The sequence below is a fragment of the Maylandia zebra genome, linkage group LG22 (assembly GCF_041146795.1).
Source record: "Maylandia zebra isolate NMK-2024a linkage group LG22, Mzebra_GT3a, whole genome shotgun sequence".
NCBI lineage: Eukaryota > Metazoa > Chordata > Actinopteri > Cichliformes > Cichlidae > Maylandia > Maylandia zebra.
Window position 1 is genome coordinate 33,037,003 of NC_135187.1, and position 21,765 is coordinate 33,058,767.

General features: G+C 42.8%; 2 protein-coding genes across 2 annotated transcripts; one reads left to right on the forward strand and one right to left on the reverse strand.

The window, feature by feature from the left end:
- Positions 1–810: 810 nt before the first annotated feature.
- On the reverse strand, positions 811–3,665 carry med10 (mediator complex subunit 10). The gene is made up of 4 exons (XM_004563660.3): positions 3,381–3,665; positions 3,210–3,293; positions 1,932–2,034; positions 811–1,523 (listed from the first exon to the last, which is right to left on the reverse strand). The coding sequence occupies exons 1-4, from the start codon at positions 3,500–3,502 to the stop codon at positions 1,428–1,430; spliced, it is 405 nt and encodes a 134-aa protein (XP_004563717.1). The 5' UTR covers positions 3,503–3,665; the 3' UTR covers positions 811–1,427.
- A 2,505-nt stretch (positions 3,666–6,170) lies between these two features.
- On the forward strand, positions 6,171–21,131 carry ube2ql1 (ubiquitin conjugating enzyme E2 QL1). The gene is made up of 3 exons (XM_014412802.3): positions 6,171–6,385; positions 7,135–8,098; positions 17,720–21,131. The coding sequence occupies exons 2-3, from the start codon at positions 7,352–7,354 to the stop codon at positions 17,849–17,851; spliced, it is 879 nt and encodes a 292-aa protein (XP_014268288.1). The 5' UTR covers positions 6,171–6,385; positions 7,135–7,351; the 3' UTR covers positions 17,852–21,131.
- Positions 21,132–21,765: the final 634 nt, after the last annotated feature.

A 21,765-nucleotide genomic window follows, 5' to 3' on the forward strand; every position in this document is an offset into this window, starting at 1 on the left:
TTCCTACTGTTGCCAAGTGTTAGATCACAGAGTTGTTGTGCTTTGGTGTTATATAAATAAAACTGAACTGAACTGAATTAACAATGATTATTTGCGATGAGAAAATTGCATTTTGCATAGTCATTCTTACAGTAAATACAACAATCTTAAGCTGAGAAACCAAACAGAAATGGGTTCTCAGCATAACAATACTGTCTGCCCTGAAAAGGTGGAGGCTGAGTAAATGAGACACGTGTTGAAAAATCTGCAGGGATGGCTGGCGAAGAAAGAGGGCTGGCAGTATTACCCCGCAGCATATATCACAAACCAATAGCAGAGCTCATTTCACTCCTTCAGCCTCAGAGTATTGGCCTCCAGGGGCACAAGGGTGTGACGCTGTGGTTAAGCCCCAGCAGGAGGAGGCGTGTCGGGCTGCGACCTGCCACATGACACACCCCGTCTGCTTCTACAGCATGTCTACGTGTGTCAGACACTCCTATCCAGGCCATATAGTTGCACAAGATGCTCTGGAAGTGATACTTGATATGACTCCAAAGACGTCACTGATACTTTAACAGGTGCACACACGTGTCCCACTGACACAATTGCTCACATTTTAGTACTTTATTGCAGTCCCAGGATTTTAAGACAAATTCCACAAAGCTGATTGATTACAGATTAATGAGAAAATTTCAATTAAAAAAAAATGTATTCATGACACTTAAATTTATCAATAAAGATGGCTTTATTTCAAAGATAAAAACATAATTTGCTCCAACATTTTATAACCCAAAATGTCTCAAACTAACAAAACAGACAAAAGACGAAAAATCCAAAAGGATCATTTATTTACAAATGTTATTATACAAAGTTACAAATACAGAGCAGACTCATTTCTGACCATCCTAAGTGATCAGGCATAGAATAACCTTGCATTTGCATTCAGTTATCACGGCCAGTAGAAACCTGAGCTTAATACAAATCATCATGAACTGTGTGTGGTACAAAGAGATGTTGAACAACGTTTAGGATGCATTGTAAAACATAGAGAGTTGGAGTATAAATAGACCATATGTACATCTGATGGGATAAATTCCCTAAAGCAGAGTCAGGCAGGAGGTTTGGAAGTGTGTTTATTTTTCCTGGAAAAATATTAGGCTTGAGAATAAATGTGTACCTTTGCAGCAACTGATTCTTTTCCCCTTGCCTTTGATTTGTAATGTGAAGTTTAAATGTAAGGAAAGGACGGGGAATGGCTGAATCAAGGTGCCGAGCAAAAATTACACCCTCTCCTTCGGGATCGGTGACAGCATCACATCATACATAAAGTAACAATTAGCATTCATGCGGGCAGCCACATCCTGCATGTTAAATCTTCACTCCGGCTTTTCATCTCAACAGTCACAGGTCGGAGGTCGGAGGAGGGGGTTGGCATGGTACAGTAGTCACTAGGAGGGGGCATCTTCTCCATGTATAGCCTTATACTTGGCCATCTCCTCTGGAAAAACTTTGCTGAGCTCGGAAACCAAAAGGCTCTTGAACTTCTGTAATAAAACAGAAATATGACAGTGGAAGTTGCTTTAGTGTTGATGTATAAATACTTTATGTATAAAGAATAACTAGTGAGTTACGACCCAACAAGTACTGTCCAAAGTAAATCTGTCTCGTGTCTTTTTATGTGAACAAATAACTGGGACAGAGTTTTTACTGAAGCAGAAAAAAAAAATCTTTTAAGCACTTTGTCCAAGGATATCATTTTATCACGATCAGCAAGGCTGCCTTAACAGACAGCAGTATAACAAGTACAGGGTTGTTTGTACAATGAAATGGGACCTTTATCTTTAAAACACTCTAAACACACTTGTTTAATCAGTGAAACGTGCTGATGACTCTGCTTATTCTTGAAAAGTCATTGGCCGAGGAATCTCACTGCCCCTGGAACTATCTCTTACCGTCAAAGTGTCTATCTTCCCTTTGACCTGCTCGTTCCTCGCCAAGGCTCTCTCCAGACACTCCTTTGTGTACAGCTGAGGGTTCCGACCTTGGTCAATGTATCTGCAAATACAAATACAATATATCAGCCTTCTTTGATAAAACTCCAGGAACTTGCCAAATAAATGTGACACATTTTTAATGACGCAATGAGATGTTTTTGTTTATGTATTTACTTTAGTAATCAAAAATTCCTCGTTATTAGAGCGGCATCAAAACAAATGCATAGAACTGAAACGCTATAAGGACAAAGGTACTGGCCCACCTACACATTACACCTACAGGAGCTTTTATGACATCTCATTCTAAATCCACAGGTATTAATATGGAGGTGGTGCCCCTTTGCAGCTATGGATGCTTCCATTCCTCTGGGAAGGCTTCCATCAGGATTTTGGAGTGTGTCAGATTTGGATATTAGATGAGAGGGCCTGGCTTTGTGCACTGGGGCACAGACATGCTGGAACAGAAAAGGGACTTCTCCAAAAAATTTCACAAAGCTGGAAATGGAGAATTGTCCACAATATGCTGGTAAACTGAAGCACTTTGATTTCCTGTCACTTGAGCTAAGGGGTCCAGGCCGATCCAAGAAAAACAACCGCACAATCTTATCCCTCCTCCACTACACTTTACAATTGGCACGAAACAATCAGGCTGGGTATTGTTTTTCCGGCATTCACCAAAATCAGGATGTCTATACGACTGCAAGAAAGAAGCATGATTTGTTCCACAGAACATGTTTCCACTGCTACAGTGGAGTCCAGTGGCTAAGTGCTGTACACCAATTCACCTGATGTTTGTTATTGTGTTTGCTGATGTAAGGCCTGCATGCACCTGCTTGACCACGGAGACGTTTAATCTATCTATTGAGAATGACAAATTTGTTCACAAATGTTTGTAAAGGCAGATTGCACAGCTGGTGCTTGACTTTATACACCTGTGGCAATGGGTCTGAAAAAATAATTTAAAGATTATGCCGAATGTAAAAGGGGCTCTCATCAATAACGAATTACTCATATGAAGCATGTAAGGCAAACCAAAATACAACCAATTGATTACATTTTAAAAATCAAGGACTTTTTAAATAGGGTTTGGCCCAGTTACAAAAACGGCGATATTAAAGCTCGGTGGTCGGCACCTAGTATGCACTGCACCGTAAGTAACATAAATATAACGAAAATACAGATATTTACGTAACAGAAGGTGACATACACAATAATATAGGCACACATTATACTCACTCAAAGACCTCCAGGGGTACGTTGATCTCATGAAGCTGCTGACGGCACTTCTCGATGTCCTGGAGCCCAGATATCATGAAATTTCTGCAGAGAAAAACGACCGGACACGTAAACACGGGGCTTATTTGCGAAATCTTAGCGGTGGAAGCAGCAAAGTGAAACACATCTCACAGTTTTTGGTTGAGTCCTGCCTGGCTGCTAGGCTGAAAGTCGCTCACGATGATTCCCAGCTGTCGAATATTCTCGATAAACTTCTCCAGGTGTTCTTCGAGGTTATCGAACTTTTCCGCCATTGTAATTAATCGTTACCAAACCACCAAAATGTCACATAAAATGCCTCCGCTTAAATTACTGTCTTTATTAGATAACCTCTGTTTACTGTTAGCTACAACTCTACAACATCCTCAACGCTGAAGTGCTTTACGGCTGTATTTCAGCCAATCGCTGCGGCTATTGCTCCGTTACCTAGGTAACAACCAATGGCAGACTGTCGTTTAATGACGCTCAAAGCGTCAAAGTGTCGCGAGACTAGCTTCTTTGTCGAGGAAAACCAGATGAATTATCTTAGTGGAGTTTAAACAGTTTATACACTACTAGGTAAACACAACATTTACTCGGTGCATGTAGTGCTGTGTATTCTGTGATGTTTAATGTCCTCTGTTCATACTGTACCTGCCCAGCTCAGTGTATACTGAAATTGCTGTAGATTTTCTCAAATAATCAGGTGTACTTTTGCTGTGTCATATCATTCTGGTACTGAAAGTAACAAAAAAGATGCACCTTTTTTAAAACAACAATAGCTGACCCAAAGTACTTTATATTCAGGCAAACATACCAAAATCCCAGGTATCCAAAAATACAAAGTAAATAAATAATAATAATCAAATCAATCTACATATATATGACTTAGTATTCACAGCACAGGCTGGAAAAAGCAATTTAGCTCACTACTTTAATAACAGAGAACCGTCTTTAGGAACAACAAACTCTTAAAACATTTCCTGTTACTGCATAGGAGAGTTCCTTAATGGTAAGAAAGACTCACACTCAATTTTGTGCATTCTATTCCACTGTAAAATAGCCTGACACAGCAGTTAGCAGTGCTGCCTCACAGCAAGCCTTTCCTGGAGTCAGCTGGGGCCTTTCTGTGTGGAGCTTTCTGTCCCTGTGAATGCATGTGTTCCCCTGGGTACTCCAGCTTGCTTCCAAAAACATGCTTGTTAGTGATTCGAACTTTGCTGTAGGTGTGAGTAGTTATCTGTGTCTTTGTGTTAGCCCCATAATAAGCATTTAAAAAATGGCTATTACTTCTTGCAGATCTTCCTGAGATAGCAAAGCAGTTCAAATCACAATGCTACCTCCGCTATGCGTCACAGTGGTGATGAGGTTTTGGGGTAGGTGTTTTTTTTCCATGCAAACAAAGGGCTGTGCATTTTTTTCCAAACAAATAAAAACAAACTTTTGTCTCATCTGTAAACGGAATATTGTCACAGAAATTCTGTGGTTTGAGCCGATTTTCTTTTAAGCCGATTAAGTCTTTTAATGTCTTCATTTATGATGCACCTATAAAATTCATACTTCTGACTCCTCACAGTGATCCCAATAGTGGAACTGGGGATAATAGGGGATAATTTTCTTTGGAAAACTGACATGGTTTTGTCATGTGCAGAGGAAGGATTGTGGATATACTGGAGAACGGATGTTGAATATGGAGCTGCCAGGCAAGAGGAAAAGAGGAAAACCACAGAGGAGGTTCGTGGATTCAGTGAAGGAGGACATGCAGAGGGGTGGTGTGACAAAAAAAAGATGGTTGGGATGAGGTGAGATGGAGCCACATGATCCTCTGTGGTGACACCTAAAGGGAGCAGCCAAAAGAAGAAGAAGAAGACAGTGATCCCAACACCATTAACACCATTGAAAACAGCTCTGTTCTGTTTCACTGTAATAGTCTTTCATTTCATTTTACACTTGAGCTTCTCAAAAAAGCTCATCTCATCTTTCTAACTGGAACACCTGAGTTCAAGTTGCCTTGGGAGAAATCATTAGCACAGAGGTTCACTAATTTTTTCCAGAATCAGCTGTCACTGATCACTCAGGCGGTTTGTCTAAAACTAACCCTTACATAAAGATCTGACCACATTCAACAAATCGATGCAGAATCTGTGGTCCTAAAACTTTTGCGAAAGAACAAGAATCTTCTTGACCTCACTATGACCTCATGATCCAGATATTCCACACACACAAAAAAAGGAAGACAGCGAAAGAAAGCTGTTTAAAAACTCTCGTCTTCTCTGATTACACTCAGAAATAATACTGAGCTCCGCTTAGGGCAATTTTACCCAGAGTAAAAGTACCCTGGCGCTGACTTAGCTGGGGACAAAAGGCATCCATAAAGTGAAAGTAAAGGCCAGTGACGCAGCGCGTTACACCATCCTGGCATCTTCCTTCTCCTTAACCTCTCCTCTCTCAGCACCAACACCAAGTTAGCCAGAATAAACCAGGAAGTAATCCATTTTCCATCAAAATAGAAGCAATATTGTGATAACAAATACGGCGCATTGCATAACAGTGGCTAAATTTGGAATATAATAATAAAAATATGAATATTTAGTAACTTGAAAACTGTCCTCAAACCCCACCCTATATTTTTGTAACGGATTGCCACACACACACACACACACACACACACACACACACACACACACACACACACACACACACACACACCTTATTCCCTTGCTTTTGAATTCCCCATGAAAAGCAGATAAGCTGGACTATAAGAAATCGAGGTTGTTCATCGGATTTCTTGTGTTGCACCTGGCACTCGTCAGCTGGAACACGGTGCCTTTACCCCTTCATACATGATCACACACGGTTTGCTTCAAGCTGGGCTTTTATTTTGAAATGTAACGTCGCCGGTGCAGAGCAGACCGGCTGAAGAAGGATTACCGGGGGCTGGCTCGTCCTCGGCTGCATTAAAGCCGAAGCTACCGCAGCTGCACACACACATACACACACACACATCAAAGGCTCTCCTTCTCCTCCTCGCTGCAGCTCTCGCAGACAGCGGATCAGCTGGATGGTATAACCCTCTCTCCTTTTTTTGGTATTTTTGTTTCTTCCGTTCTTTTACGCACACAGAGCGGGACATTAAACGGAAATTTCAGCAGACCACGGTAAGAACAGGCTGAATTTTTGTGTGTATGTGTGTGTGTGCAGTGTCGGGTTTGTCTGTGGGCAGGAGTACACACATAAAGGAAAATTCGTTTTATTATGCATAGTGCGGGACTTTAAGTGTGCCCAGGTTCGGCTTTATGGAGACCTGTATCTGGTTGACATGGTAATTAGCCTGAGGGGTAACATATTCCACAGTGTTTATACCAGCTTGTGTGTCCCTATAGCGAAAATGTTACGTCAACATATATATATATATATATATATATATATATATATATATATATATATATATATTTACTTATATGTGTGTGTGTGTGTGTGTGTGTGTGTGTGTGTGTGTGTGTGTGTGTGTGTGTGTGTTGATCTTCCACAGTCGCTATTCTATATCATGTCCTGTGGGGATCCAGTGTGTCCATTACATCAGGTTATAGCAACCTTGAAATGCAATGGCGTGTTTTTTCTTTCTACCTCTGCTCTCTGCGGCTTTTTGATTTTCCTTATACAGCCTCTTGCTTTTGACATGGTAATATGGATACTATGCAGCTTTCTCTTAAAATATCCCACACGATCACATCTGTGCTTCTGCGTAACGCATCGTCCTATCACCGAACAACTGCAGTCACAGACGTGATGTCCGTCCACTTGTGGGAAACATGACTGGATTCCTCTGGTCTGTGTGAGGAAAGCTGTTTTATTCGATTATCCATCTGGACTCATTTGTTGTCTCTCTGTTTTTCTTTGCTTTTAGTCGAAGATGAAGCACTGAGGAGAGAACTGCACAGGCTCCCCCCGGTTGTGTTCATCCTGAGGCTGCAGTGAACGGAGGAGGGGGGATTGCGGTATAAGAAGGTTAATAATCGGCATCAATAAAGGTCGTCTCTTTTAGCCCGGAACACAATCGAAAGGGTGAATCTCGCCCCTGTGCGGGGGGATCGGCGGAGCAACGTGAGTGTGTAAAAAAAATTATGGCCACCCTACTGCGAAAGATCGGTCTGATCCGTCTGCACGACCGAGACACCGAGGACCCAAAGCACCACCAGGGCTCGTTAAAGGGGAGCAAAGGAAACCAGAAAAACAACACCAGCAAACACTGTCAGACCGCCAACGAGACCAACATCCTGAGCACTCCGGAGATTAAAGCGAGGAAGCTGGACCAGCACGGCAAGGACAAGCCGTCCGGCAAGGATAAGCAGGTCAAGGATGCGAAGGAAAAGCAGCAGACGGGAGGAGGTGGTGGCGGCGGTGGAGGAGGAGGAGGAGGCGTAGGAGGAGGCGGCAGTAAAGCTACCAGTGCCTCCTCGATACCACCGCTGCCGCCTCATCGGCAACACTGCACCCAGGTCCGGACGCGACGGCTGATGAAGGAGCTGCAGGAGATCAGGAGGTTAGGAGACAACTTCATCACGGTGGAGCTGGTGGAGGACAACCTGTACGACTGGAACGTCAAGCTGCATCAGGTGGACAAGGACTCGGCGCTGTGGCAGGACATGAAGGAGACCAGCACAGAGTTCATACTGCTCAACGTCACCTTTCCCGATAATTTCCCCTTCTCGCCGCCGTTCATGCGGGTCCTGACGCCCCGGTTGGAGAACGGCTACGTGCTGGACGGCGGGGCCATATGCATGGAGCTGTTGACCCCCCGCGGATGGTCCAGTGCCTACACGGTGGAGGCCGTCATGAGACAATTTGCTGCCAGCCTCGTAAAAGGACAGGTGAGGAGAAGCAGGGGCTGCTGGGTGAGGGTCCTTGCTTGGAATATCATCAACCATCTGTAGCAGATCTATTACTATTACTGATGCTGATGTTTCGTGCGTAATTGTGGCACTTTTACACGCAGGTACAGCAGCTTTTAGACTTAGAGAGAGTTTAAAATCTGTGTTCTTGGCCATTCTTTGTTTTCTAACGTAAAACAGCCTCCGCTTCAGCTTCTCGAGGCATGTTTGTCACAAAAATTGCTGAATTAGCACATTTGTCTTTTAATTGCGTCGTGGAACTACATCCCACCGAACTACAATATAATTCTATTTAAAAAATAGTGTTCATTCTCTACATCCGGCCTATTTATAGCATGTTCTGTCATTTTCTGTCAATGCATGGCTGTGATGTCTTAGATCCTCACACCCCTCCTCTCTGCTGTGAGCAAACCCCTCATTGTCAATATTATTCATCTTTATGTGATTTTCCTGCGGCCATTTCACGCAGTCTCTCCTTTATGCATCAGCTCTCCGTCTGCAGTTGCGCCGTGCTCTCCCTTTTTCCTTTTCCTTTTTTTTATCACCTCCGTGATAGCACCCTTTGACAACAAAGACCCGCTCCCATGCGATGGAAAAGTCTCTTTGCATGCTCTAACGCGGTCTAACTCAACTCTGCAGTCCTGTTAGGCTTTTCTAATCTATCGTTCGCGATGGTGGGCAGGAAGATAAGTGGATGAACAAAACAGAGACGGCAGGTTGCCTGCCTAGTAGACCTGAGTGACTTAGAGTGTCTGGATTATGTAATCCTGTCAAATCTGGGTTTTTTTTTACATCCTCAGTGCACCGCAGCGGCTGCTTCTCTAAACGCATCTGCCTGCTCTAACCGTTTAGTTTGAGTAGATATTCTGTTCTCCTCCCAGATAAGATTCGGTTTTTTCTTTAATGCGTTTCAGCTCTTTCATCTGTACACTCTACCCCCCCTTCTCGCTGACTCGGGCTGTTTTGGAATCAGCAGTGGGGCATTGCTGATGTATTAAACCTTATGTAAACTGTCACTGCATTGGCCTGCCCTAACCCCTTTTTGATGACATAACAAAACGTCATTCCTGAGTCATTTGTGGTCATTTAGAATCTGTCATGAAGAGAGGTCGTGAGGTCAAAAAAAGGCCTGCAGTGTGTGTGTGTGTGTGTGTGTGTGTGTGTACATCTTGATTTACTGCTTGATGAGAGGAGGTTGCAGCTCTGCAGTGTCTCCTAATTATGGTGCAGTGTCTTCCTTATCTGGCTTGCTAATGGAAACAATATTGATTAATTATTCCTGTGTGTGTGTGTGTGTGTGTGTGTGTGTGTGTGTGTGTGTGTGTGTGTGTGTGTGTGTGTGTGTGTGTGTCTTCTCCTCTTTTGTACATCTCCACAGGCACTCGCATGTACCCCGTCCTAGTTTTCAGAGAGGTGTAATGGTCTCTTACTCATGACAGACAGAACACACGCACACGTGTCTATAAATAACTAAACACACAGGATATATTTATTTGTCCTTGGCCACCGGTTCCCTGTAACAACAGTGATGAGGCCAGTTTAGAAGCTTCCTCCCTATTTTTAGTGTTAGAGGATACACGAATGACACGGTGCTGAGCTGAGAGTCAACAGAGATACATGTGTCTCCACCTGCAGACGTGAGGAAGCATAGACACACACACGCACACACCATCACACCAGCTGGGATGGGGGGAAATCGAGCTTAATATAGGTGTTTTTGTAATGACATCCAATTTTGTAAATGATATGTTGCTGTTTGGGTAGTAGAGTTCAGGCAGTATACCGATAGTACTATAATCCATTCTCTTGCAAGTTCTCAAAGCAGACATGCCTTTACTCTTAATTTGCAAGAAAATCTGCAGTTCCACCAAATTTTCTCTTTCTCTGGGTCACTGTGCAAAATGTAAAGAAAAACCAAATGCAGCACACACAAAAATAAAAAGAGAACTTTGGTTTTTTTTTTTAAATATGTCTCTTTTTAAAGCAAGCAGTAAGTTTTGAAAAAGTTTTTGCATCATGTCTTCTTTTAAAGCTGTGTAAGTGTTTGGGAACTGGGGAGAACAACTGCTGTGGTTTTGACAGTGAACCGTTGTTTTCCCATTCTTGGTTAAAGTGAAGATGTCAGCTCCTCTGCAGTTCATGGCCTCCTTATTTTTTTGTTGTATAATAAGCCTTGTCCTTTCAGCTGCTCCTTTATTTCCCAAGTGGTCCCTACAGCCGATGGATTTGCATGTTTGATTTAGCACAGTTTTTATGGCAAATGCATTTCCCGATGAAACCCTGCCATTTATCAAGACTTGGGACTGGGACGAGTAGTACACTAACCTGTGACCTCCTGGGTGTTTCCTCCCATTATTTAAAAAGGGGGCCTTTTACGTGGAAGGCAAATGTGTTAACCAACTACACCTACAGGCGTGGATTGGAGGCACGTTTAACCTTTCCTGAAAAAGGATGTAATCTGGACAACAACACATATGCTCCAACACCTGATTTTGTTCCATTGTCTATCAAGGTATACTTATACTGCACTGGCAGTGTGTTTGGGTCATTGTCAGGCTGAAAACTGAAGTCACTGCCAATCAGATGAAAGCCTGGCCATTGCAACGCAAATCAAAATCTCATTTGACTTTTCCACATTCATAATTCCACCAATTTTGACAAGATTCCCAACACACACTGACTGAAATGCAGCCCCCAAACCACAACAGAGCCTCCACAATTACATATGGCTGTAGACTCATTGTTGTCTCTCCTGACCTCTGTACATGTTGATGATGATTTGAACCAACATAGGACCTGCTCTCACTGATTTTCAGAACTGTTTTTGTGTATCATTTTAAAAAACCTCAAGACAGCCTAAACCTTCCACTTGGACCATTTCTGACCAGGCTTCAGTGAAGAGCAGATGGATGAATTGAATCCTCGTGTCCTGTGTCAGGTCTTTGCTGGATTTTTTTTTCCAGTTTCTAAGGACATGACTTTCAGATACAGTTCATCTGCTGTAGATAGTCTTTTAGGCCCGTCACTTCTTCTTTTGTCCTCTACTTACGCAGTTTTCACAAGTTTTTTTAAGGACAATACAAACTTTGTCAAGTTTTCAGCTAATAGATCTTTGGGAATCACCTTGTTGGTACAAAAATAGCATTTTATGCCTCTCAATCTGTGCTACCATTGGTATTTTTTAATAGCATTAACTAAAAAAAATTGGTACAAATTGCTGTGTTTTTAATAGCAGCAAAGTGCCTAAGGACACAATTTAAAACTGGTTCTAGACACAACGACGGTGCATTTATATCGGCCAGTGTTAGATGTCTTAACAAACAAAAAAACAAACATTCCTCTGAAAATGGTCGGATATAAGAAGTGGACTGAAAATAAGTGAAAAAGCGGCCGATGTTCAAAGAAAAGCTTTAAACGAACTTCAGAAATCCTAGAGAACTATTGCTCAACAGCTCTTTAAAAACTTATAAGAAATTCTGGCTCGTTGGAAACAAAATAAAAAGGAACAAGGGGAACAAGGGGTGTCACAGTACTGGTCATACGTACTGGATACATTTTTAAAAGTTTAGAGAATTTCTTTGTTATTTTTCACCCTGGTTTTTCAGTTGAATGAAGGATTTACCTTTACACAGTTTCCATGCTCTTGAAAAGAGGATTGGTTATTTTGCTGCCAAATTTAGTTTTAACCTGCATTATTTTAACTAAATCAGTCAAGGTTGGACAATTAATTAATTGGACTGAAGCATAATTAATAAATGATAAGAGTCTTCACTTGCAGACCTTGATTAAAGGACTATTCCAACGGTTTCACTGTTAATGTCATTTTACTAGAGATGTGGGAACCACAGGATTTTACAAAAATGTATAATTTATGAAAAAGAACTCTCCAAGCAAGAGATATTTTACTCCGCTGTCCGTGTTAGGCTTATACAACCCTCAGATAGCACAGGTGACATCGCCAGGTTGTTTGTTTAGCCCTCTGGAATCTGAAAATGCTGTTTTCACAGAATCCGTCATCATCGCCGTGATGACAAAGCGTAACTTTGTGTGTAAAATCAGGGGAATTCCCCTTTAAAACATCCCGTCTTCTGTGATTTGCGCTCTTCCACTGCTGCCTGCATTACGTAGTGTGTGATTCTGTGCAGATTGAGGAACCCAGACTGGTGAAACTAGCAATCATTTACCCTTTACTGACCTCGCCATCAGTCCCACTGGGCTCCCCTTTGAGGATGATGTTGATGGCACTGATCCCCATTTGTTTATCCCAACACTTTTTAGCACATGTCTGTGTTATGTAATCCCCCCCCCCCCAGGCCTCAAAGCTGCTTCCCAACATCACTGGGGCCTTCCCTGGTCTGCCCATTGACTGATCTCTATTACGCGGCAGCCACTCTACACAAGTGTGTCTCTCTCAATGAGCGAGTGCTTAGCTGAAATAGATAAACACTGACATGGCGCTGCATAGGCCCGGGGCACTCACCCAGACAGGCACACACCCATTTGATTGCCCACTGGTTCTCTCACGAGCTGACTTTTCTTTACTTCCTCTCTCCGTCCATCGTTGCCTGTGTCACACTGTGACTTTCTCCCAGATGACTGCAAGCACAATAGAGGTAATTGATACTCAATTTCCGTTTCATACTGGAGTCAAAAACCTTTAATACAGGCTTGTGCACCAGTGTACATTTCACAGTCTCCCATTCACAGACTTCCTCTTTGCGCTTTGAGTATTTCAGGCTGGCGGCTGCAGACTTTCTTTATTTCGTCTCGCACAGACACACAAAAGCAGCTCACTTGCTCACAAATTCTTCCACATAACATCCAAGCCAATCAGTTCACTTTGGGATAGCTTCTGCTCTGCCATCGATCTCCATGGTAATCTCACCTCTTTAACAATAGCCGGTTTCCTTTAACATATCCATCCAAGGAAGTAACCCGCCATTTTGATGTGGTGACAGCAACTATATGGCGGGACGCATGGATAATGAGTCTGCATGTGATTTCAAAGAGAATAACACCTCTCACCTCCCTGACAGAAGCCAACCGGAACATTATTTGTGCTTGTCAGCCTGGGTAATCTGTGTTCAGGCCTCTGGCAGCAGAGGGAAGCTGAGCAGGTTTCAGGGAGAGCTGATCAGGTGAAACCCTGTCGGTTTGTTTTACATTTTAAAGGATGTGTTGATCCATTGTCTGAGAAAAGAAGAGAATGTCCTTTAAAGTGTGTTTTTTAGTAAAAGAGAAACAGAAAACAAATCCCAAGGCAACATTGCGTATAATATCTCATCTGAGTGAGTCACCCGGTGAGTCATGCATTCAGTTCTTCAAAACAAGTGGAATGAAAAAAAATTCACCGTGATGGTAAAGTTTCTTCTACCAAAGCACTAATCAGCTTTAAAACTCACGATTGTCTTCAATCTTCAGATGAGATCAGCCGCATTCTCCTTGGTTCCAGCTGTCTGACTTCATTTCAAGTGTTTCAATATGAGATTAAATGACTTGTCATAATGGACATTTCTAATTGGGATCGATGTCAAGACTGATGAAAGTAATCGGACGAGGTTTTTTTAAACGTGTCTGCTGGAGAGACAGAGTGACAAACGTAGAGGCAGAGTGAGTGTCGCTAAGCCTCGCAGTGAAATGAGGCCACTGTTGCTACATGAATGGAAACTCTAACCCTAATCTCCAGATCATTCAGCGTTACCACCTCACCTCCTTTTAGCTATTCTTTATTGACCCAGAATAGCCGAGCAAGTATGCATGGCGCACGGTTACGGTTCACCAGATGTCAGGGGAGCTGAGAATTAATGTTGGATTTGCAATTTAGAAGTGTAGTCCTAAATTCAGCATCTTGTTTAAGGACATGACCGTTTTCACAGGTTCCAAAGGTCCATTAGGTCCCCTTTAAATTTAAATGCTGGTGATGAGGCAGAAAAAGTAGCACGACCTGATATCTTTTGGCTCCTTGAGTAAGACGGTGCTACATGGGAACACGATGTCGAATGCAAGCTCCAAAAATGAATGCTTATCTTTCTCAATGTTTTTTGCTAACACACAAATGGTAAATGGTAAATGGCCTGTATTTTATATAGCGCTTTACTAGTCCCTAAGGACCCCAAAGCGCTTTACATATCCAGTCATCCACCCATTCACACACTGGTGATGGCAAGCTACATTGTAGCCACAGCCACCGTGGGGCGCACTGACAGAGGCGAGGCTGCCGGACACTGGCGCCACCGGGCCCTCTGACCACCACCAGTAGGCAACGGGTGAAGTGTCTTGCCCAAGGACACAACAACCGAGACTGTCCAAGCCGGGGCTCGAACCTGCAACCTTCCGATTACAAGGCGAACTCCCAACTCTTGAGCCACGATCGCCCCTAACACAAGTTAAAAAAGCACCACAAGTACTAATCATGTAACTCATATTAACTGAAGCAACTCATAGAGGGTTTGTGTGTGTTTGTGTAGGTAAATTACTATGAAGTGTTGGCATAGTATGGCCCAACTCCTAACATATTCCCTAACAAAAATGACTGTTTATTGCAAGTACTAACTTCTAACTTCTGGTAATTTATTGCTCAGACTGTCCTGTAGTTATTATATTCACATTTATAATATATTTTTATTGTTTATATGTTGTGTAGTATGACTGGCAACGGGGTTGGGTGGGCAAGAAAATACAATTTCAAAAATCTATGCACGTCACATTTTCTTAAGCTGTCCACTGGGCTGGATTGGAGTGCTCACCAGGCTGATTCTGCCTCCGGGCTTTATGTTTGACACCCCTGCTATTAATGTTTTGTACCAATTAAAAGGAAGATAATTGGTGAGTTTCTGAGGTCTTAAAGATGCATGTTAGCATGTTTCAGTGTTTGTGCTAAGCTAAACTAGCTAGCCACTAGCTGTTGCTTCACAAACTGTATGCAGAGAAGTATTAATCTTCTTTTTTTACTGTTGGAAAGAACTCAAACGAGCCCAATTCCCAAAACTATTCAATTAAGCAGCAGACTGAAAAAGGAATACTGAAAAAAAAAGATAACGGCCACTTTGTTCAGGCTCTCAGATGTCATGTTCCTACAACAATGACAACCGTCCTTAACTGCAGAAAACTGACTCCACAGAAGCGTAGTATACCTGACGGATTAATGTTCCGGCTATGGGTGTATAATTTTTCTGCACTGCACTGCAGCATTCAGAGGCGCTCACCAAGTGAGGGAATTGTGTTAGTATTGGTTTCAGTGGAAAGCCTCGGTGCCTCCCTGCCAAGAACAATGCTACGGGTAAAGGGAAGTGGTGCAGTGTGTCATAGTGTGTAGAGTACCCAGTATTTTCCTGTGAATCACCACAAAATTTAACCTACAGTTTGACCAGTGTACATAGAGCCACTGTGCAGTCAAATTTGTGGTTCTCCCGTGTTTCTCAGGTGATTGTATTACATTAAAAAAAAAGCTAGTGACACTGGTATGAGTCACACCTTTGTCCAGGCTGTGGTGTCATGGCATTGAATGTCTCCCTATATATTTGTTTTTCAGCATTAAGTGAGTTGTTTCTTTTTCCATTCATCCTCCTACACAGCTTTCTTCAGGGAAGACTTACTGCCAATAACAGAAAAGGCAGCTTTATCATTTCAGTTGACGCCTACTCTTCTTTCCTCCATATCCTCCCTTACACACACACACACACACACACACACACACACACACACACACACACACACACATTTATTATTAGTCGTGTGAAGGAGGATGGGCCTCAGCAGCATGGTGCCTGGTGAAAATCCTTAAGTCAGATATCACAGTGCTTTTCATTGTGCACGAGGCAGTTAAATGGCTCTTCTGACGTATATACACACTTTTTCATCATTTAGTGCCATAGGTGCTTCTGCTCCTCACTTATCTCCTCATTTCTCCGAGTACCAGAGGGTGTATTTTTACTTCTGATTGAACCTGACGTCTTAAAAGCTTTTTTTTGCACGCCTTTAAACATTGATCTGTTGTTGGTCAACCTGCTTTCAGACTATCTGTCTTGTCAACATCCCTCCTGCGGCTGTGCATTCACCATCAACTTCATCCATGTGCATGTGTGGGCTGCGTTTCTGTCTTTCTGTGTATGGTTTGGAAAGATTTCAAAAAACTGTTTTCAATTATGAACCTTTTGATCTGACGTTGAATATCCAGACCACAAAGTATTGATATGTGCTTCCTTTTGAAGTTTTGCAAAATTATATTCTGCTTTTTAAAAATCAAAATGAATGTGCACAGGCAAAAATTATACCATAAATCAAGGATTTTTTCATCTGCAATGAATTGGACTTGCGATAATACCACAAGATGAAAACCAGCCTGAGCCAAGGTGTGAAACTGGGTGTGGGTCCCAATCAGCCAGAGTTTCGCCTTGTCTCAGGCGATTAGAGGATTATCAGGGGGTCCTTTTGTCCCCCTGTGGGGGGATACTCCCACTAGGTTTAAATCTGGGACTCTCCACCATTTGACCTTAGAACTGAAGAAGCTTCTCGGATGAGAGGTGAAACGTCTTCAAGTAACTTAAAGAAGTCCAGACGCTTTTCTTTGCAAGCTCCTTTGACTACGATGACCTGGATGACTGAGAACCTTCACAGACACATCAAATGTTTCCATAAATTGTTGAAAATCACATCTGTTGCTGTCTACATGGACTTGTTACATTTGCACTGAGCAACCATCTGTTCTATAGGAATATAGACAGAATACAATGAGGTAACAGCTACTCAAGTCCCCTCGGTTGTGCTTATTGACAAAGACTCATTCAGACTGATGGCAACACGTTGGCTATCTGTCTGCATTTGAAAATCAGACAGCAATTATTTGCAAACCTTTGACAGTCTCTCAGAGGGTAATTGTAGTCACTCCAAGTCAACTGATTGCAGAATGGTTGTTTCCAATCAGATGACCTCTGCAATCGCCTGAGATCAAAAGTGGTCATAAGTGTGCAACACCCTCAAGCTCTAGGCAACCATTTACTTGAAGCTGCAACTGATACCAAAATGTGAAAATGTTCAATAAAATCACCAGTAGCCACCGGTTTGCTATTTTTGGTTTTTGTTTGGTTTGTTTTTTTTTTTCAATAATGTTGCTTTCCTGTTTTACTTGTGTGACTGAGCAATTAGCTCTAAACTAGGAGGTAATGTTTAAGCTAAGTGTGTCCCGTTTGGATGCTTTTTCAGTTAATTTTATTTAAATTTGGTGCATGACATGAGCCCTTGTTAGTAGTGTTCCCAGCATATTTTCATTTATTTATTAAAATGTCGATATTTGGTGTCTCAGTATACAAAATAGCCACACAAAATACTGTGTTATTATGCTATATCAAGTTTTTTTCCCCCCAGCTCTAATACCAAGACAATTTAAAGTTTTGCTACACCACTATCATGGTGTCGCTCACTGAAATTAAATTACACAACACTAATGTCTGTGTCCATCATGCCTGAAACAACAAACGTCATGTGTTCAGACTCCTCATTAGTCGGCTGTTTAATTGCTTCTGTATTTTACTAATCTTTTACACATGGAGCTAACCTTGTCCCCCACCCTTTCCTTTTCCTTTGTTTCTTTATCTGTCGCAGGGCCGTATATGTAGGAAAGCCGGAAAATCTAAGAAAGCTTTCAGCCGCAAGGAAGCCGAGGCTACCTTCAAATCCCTGGTGAAGACCCACGAGAAGTACGGCTGGGTGTCTCCGCCCGTCTCTGACGGCTGAATGCCCCGGCACCGTCCCTCCGACCCCCGCGCTAGCCGGACAAACCCAGCTAGCCCCGACACGCAAAACGACACACCACGCTAACTCAACAATCTCTCATTTTCACCTTTTGCTGTTTCACTCAAGATTTTATTTTATTTTTCTGGTTTTATGTGTTATTTAATTATTTTTGTTATTTTGGATTTTGATCACCATCTCCAGAAGAGCTGACATCCATTCATCGCCGTCACTCCACCTACACCTAGAAAACAACTTTTGCTTCACCTCCCTCTCACCCAGGGATTCTTTCCCCTGTTTAGGAAAGACCTGAGAGGGCAGTGTTTGCTTGCGAGTGTGTGTGTGTGTGTGTGTGTGTGTGTGTGTATGTCGCTGCATTGGACATCCGCTGGGAGTGTGTGCACGTGCATCGGAGTGTGCTCTACTGTGGGTGGATTTTTTTTCTTTTTTGAAATGCACACGCATGCATGTGCAGTGGGACAAATCGGACAGTGTGGACTTTTCCACCCATGTGAAAGACTACTGAATGAAGGAGACTCATCTCCCTCTCCTGTCCTTGCAATCCCGCCCCCATTCTCCCCTCCCTTTTCCATCCTTCATTCCTTTCTTCTCTTGAACTGGCATTACGTCCCGCCATCTCTCTCTCTGTAGCTGTCGGGTCATTTACATATAAATGAAGCTGTTAATGTTTTATAGAAGGGCAGCGCACTGACGTTTAAACTCACTCATTCGCACCTTCATTTCCCCTTTCTTTTGACTGTGCCGTTGCTCACAGTTCAACGCAACATGAAGATTGTAATTTACATGGAGCTGTGCTCTCTCTTTCTCTCTCGCTCTCTCTATCTGTTTCTTTCTTTAGCTCGCTTTGTTTCCTTCTCTCCATCTCTTGTGGCTAAATTTAGAGCTCACTGTTGCGTAGATGGATATTGATTTTTAATGGAGAAAAAGAGTCACATGCTGCTTTATGCAGTAACTACTGTATGTATGATAAATAGAATGACACTCAGTCACCTCTCTCTCTCTCATGTTCTTGTTAGTGTGTGTGTGTGTGTGTGTGTAGGAGAGGAATGAAGACTATAATTCTCGCGATTTAGATACCAGATGGTACAGCTGAAGGCTAGACCTCAGTACGTGTGTGTATGTGTGCGCGTTTGAGTAAGGGAGACAACACTTAACAGAGAAAAATATGATTTACTGTGAATGACACTAAGACTTGAAGGGAGTGCTGGCTTTTTGCTAGATTACCTGCCTTCTTGTCCCGCCGTCGACGTCAGCTCCCGATTGTTATTAGCGTAAAACACGCGTGTAGCTGTGACCAAATATCTGCGCGCACACAGCCTCGTCTCTCTATTGGATGCACGCGATGGAGAAAAGGTCGGCAGAAAATACGCTTTGCCTCTCCCAGACGTTTTGCACAGCTCACACACTTGGAGCGTACACCTGCGGCCTTCGGCGGTAACACCTAGAAATGAAGACAGACAGGATGGCGTGCTGGGGTGGTGCTTTAAATTGAGAGCCCGCCGGATTGATGTCTGCTGAAAGCAAGAGACCGAAGGCAGGAGAACAGAGGGATGGGAGGCAATCGCGAGAGCTTTGATCACCGCCGCCTGCTTCTTGGAAATGTCAGGTGGATTGAAAATGTCCGAAGACGGCCGTGATTACTTAAGAGGCATAGAGCTCCAACCTTTTTAAAAGGACTTAGTGTATATCTACTGTTAACTGTACGGCTGCAACAGCGTCGGTCTCAATCAGCTGAGGGGGCCCGCTAGCCGCAGACTAGCTATCTCTCCATTCTGTCCAGTGAGCTCTGTTTGTTTTGCTTGCCGCCAGTTAAATGTCAGAGGGAAGGCTGCTAATTGGTCTGACATTTCAGCAGAGCGTCATTAGAGGAGACCGCGAGGGCACATGGATGGACGATGTCAGAGCTCCCGCTCGGCTCTGACATTTTGTCATTTTCTTCTCCTGCCTTAATTTTTGGAGGGATGGGGGTTTGGCAAGGTGAAGGCAGGCAGGTGAGGGGTACTGGAGCCAGCTCCCAGCTCAGCGGTCCTCGACCATGGGATTTTCAAAAATCGCAGAGCCATCTGCGATTCGGATCAGGTCATATCTCGTCCCGACGCTCCCTTCGAGTCGCGGTCGACAGCAAGTCTGGGTTTGAGTGCACGTGTGAGCACATATGTGTGTCACACTCCCATCATGAAAAAAAAAAATTAATAAAGAAACAGAAACATCACCATCACCATCTGGTATGTGATCATGTACGAAAGCGCGTTAGTCCTCTTTTGAATTTGGCTAGTCATTTCAGGGTCGGTCGTATAGTGATCTCTCGGCTTTGTCAGCAGAGAAAACTGTAAACTGAATTATTATGACAAAATATCTCAAACAGCTGAGTGTTTGCTGGTTTCAAGAGAATACTTTTGTGATATAGTTTAGATCGGTAGTTTGCAGACACTAACTGGGTGAACTGATTATGTTGTAATATATCTGCATGTGATGTGATTGGTAGCTAGCTACTGTATCTCTTTTTTTTTTCAAGAAAAGTGAGGAAAAATATGGGGAAAAAAACAAAAAAATGCAAATGCTTCTCTTTTCTTGGTATATATTTTTTCTCTCTCTCTTTTTGGTTCTGTACTGTATGTATTTTTCTTTTCTTTCTAAGCGTCCTAAAAATGTCACATTGTGTTATATGAATGTTTGTGTTTTAATTTATTTGTGGTTTGCCAAAATGAAGATTTGAAGCATGTTGCAGGTACTGTCACAAGAAAACGAGAAGAAAAAAAAAACCTACTAAGAATGATAGCCTATGTATTTGTGTGATCAGAGATTTGGGGAGGGGGCTGGGGTGGAGGGTACAGGCAGCAAAGAAGGACAGAAGGCAGTGAAGCCTCGAGATTATAAAGGGAGTATTTTTGGGAGTGTGTCAAAGTGGAGTCAAGAAAGTGACATGGTGCTCCCTTGAATACTTTCTGGTGCCCTCCATGATGTCACTACTGTCCCTTTCCCCATTGATCCTGCTCTCTAAACAGCGATTTGGTTTGTGGGTAATGCAGTCAACACAAACATCTGAAGTCCCACGAGTCACAGATCGGAGCTCAGTGTGACCTCCCTATGCTTCAAATCAAACTTCTTAAGGGAATCTGACCTGTGATGAGTTACCCTGGGTCACTTCGTCCCACTTCTGACTTGAGTGTTTAGTCCAGACCGAGGTCTTACAAGTTCAAAAAGGTGAAAGGTCATTGCAAGACCAAACAGGAATGTGCAATAAAAGTTACAGCTTATTCAACCTCTGCTGATTTGTTGGTTTGTTTTTTGAGCTAATGTCACATCTGGGAGCTTTCTTAATGTCCCTGCTATGCTCTCAAACATCCTAAAGACACACTTCCATCTGCTGTGTCCTCAGCCTGGCCCCTGCATTGGCCTACTTTCATTTACTGCAGCTGACATTCATGGTAAGGACAGACTGTAATCACCCATCCTTGTCTCCTCGGCTAGTTCCTAGACACAGTGTTCCCTCTGTATGGCCAAGTGTGGTTACCCGCATATGGCGGGTAGTGGACATCTGTAGATGGATGTGTTAAAGACAGTGCAAAGTTTGTTTAAGGTGAGATGGTTAAAAAAATCTTTTTATTTATTTACTTTTTACACTGGATCTCATTCCTGATCATTAGTTGTGATAATGATCAGAAATTGCACTTCTGGGCTTATGACAGTAAGACCATAAAGCAGAAGTGTTAGCCAAATTCAAATTAACCGTAAAATCAGACCTAATTCGCTTATCATTACAATTTTGCTGCCTGGGTTTGACCTCTTGTACCCTACCTATCGTAGCTGTGCAGCCACGTTTTCTTAGCAGTGATAAAATAATAGCATTCCTATCTTTGGTGTGTTCACGTTTACTTTCTCTTACAAAGAACGTA

Coding starts and splice junctions, on each gene's coding strand:
- ube2ql1 (XM_014412802.3), top strand. CDS start 7,352: ATGGCCACCCTACTGCGAAAGATCGGTCTGATCCGTCTGCACGACCGA. Junction 8,099..17,719: donor CCAGCCTCGTAAAAGGACAG/GTGAGGAGAAGC, acceptor TATCTGTCGCAG/GGCCGTATATGTAGGAAAGC.
- med10 (XM_004563660.3), bottom strand. CDS start 3,502: ATGGCGGAAAAGTTCGATAACCTCGAAGAACACCTGGAGAAGTTTATC. Junction 2,035..3,209: donor GTACCCCTGGAGGTCTTTGA/GTGAGTATAATG, acceptor TTGTATTTGCAG/ATACATTGACCAAGGTCGGA. Junction 1,524..1,931: donor GGAAGATAGACACTTTGACG/GTAAGAGATAGT, acceptor GTTTTATTACAG/AAGTTCAAGAGCCTTTTGGT.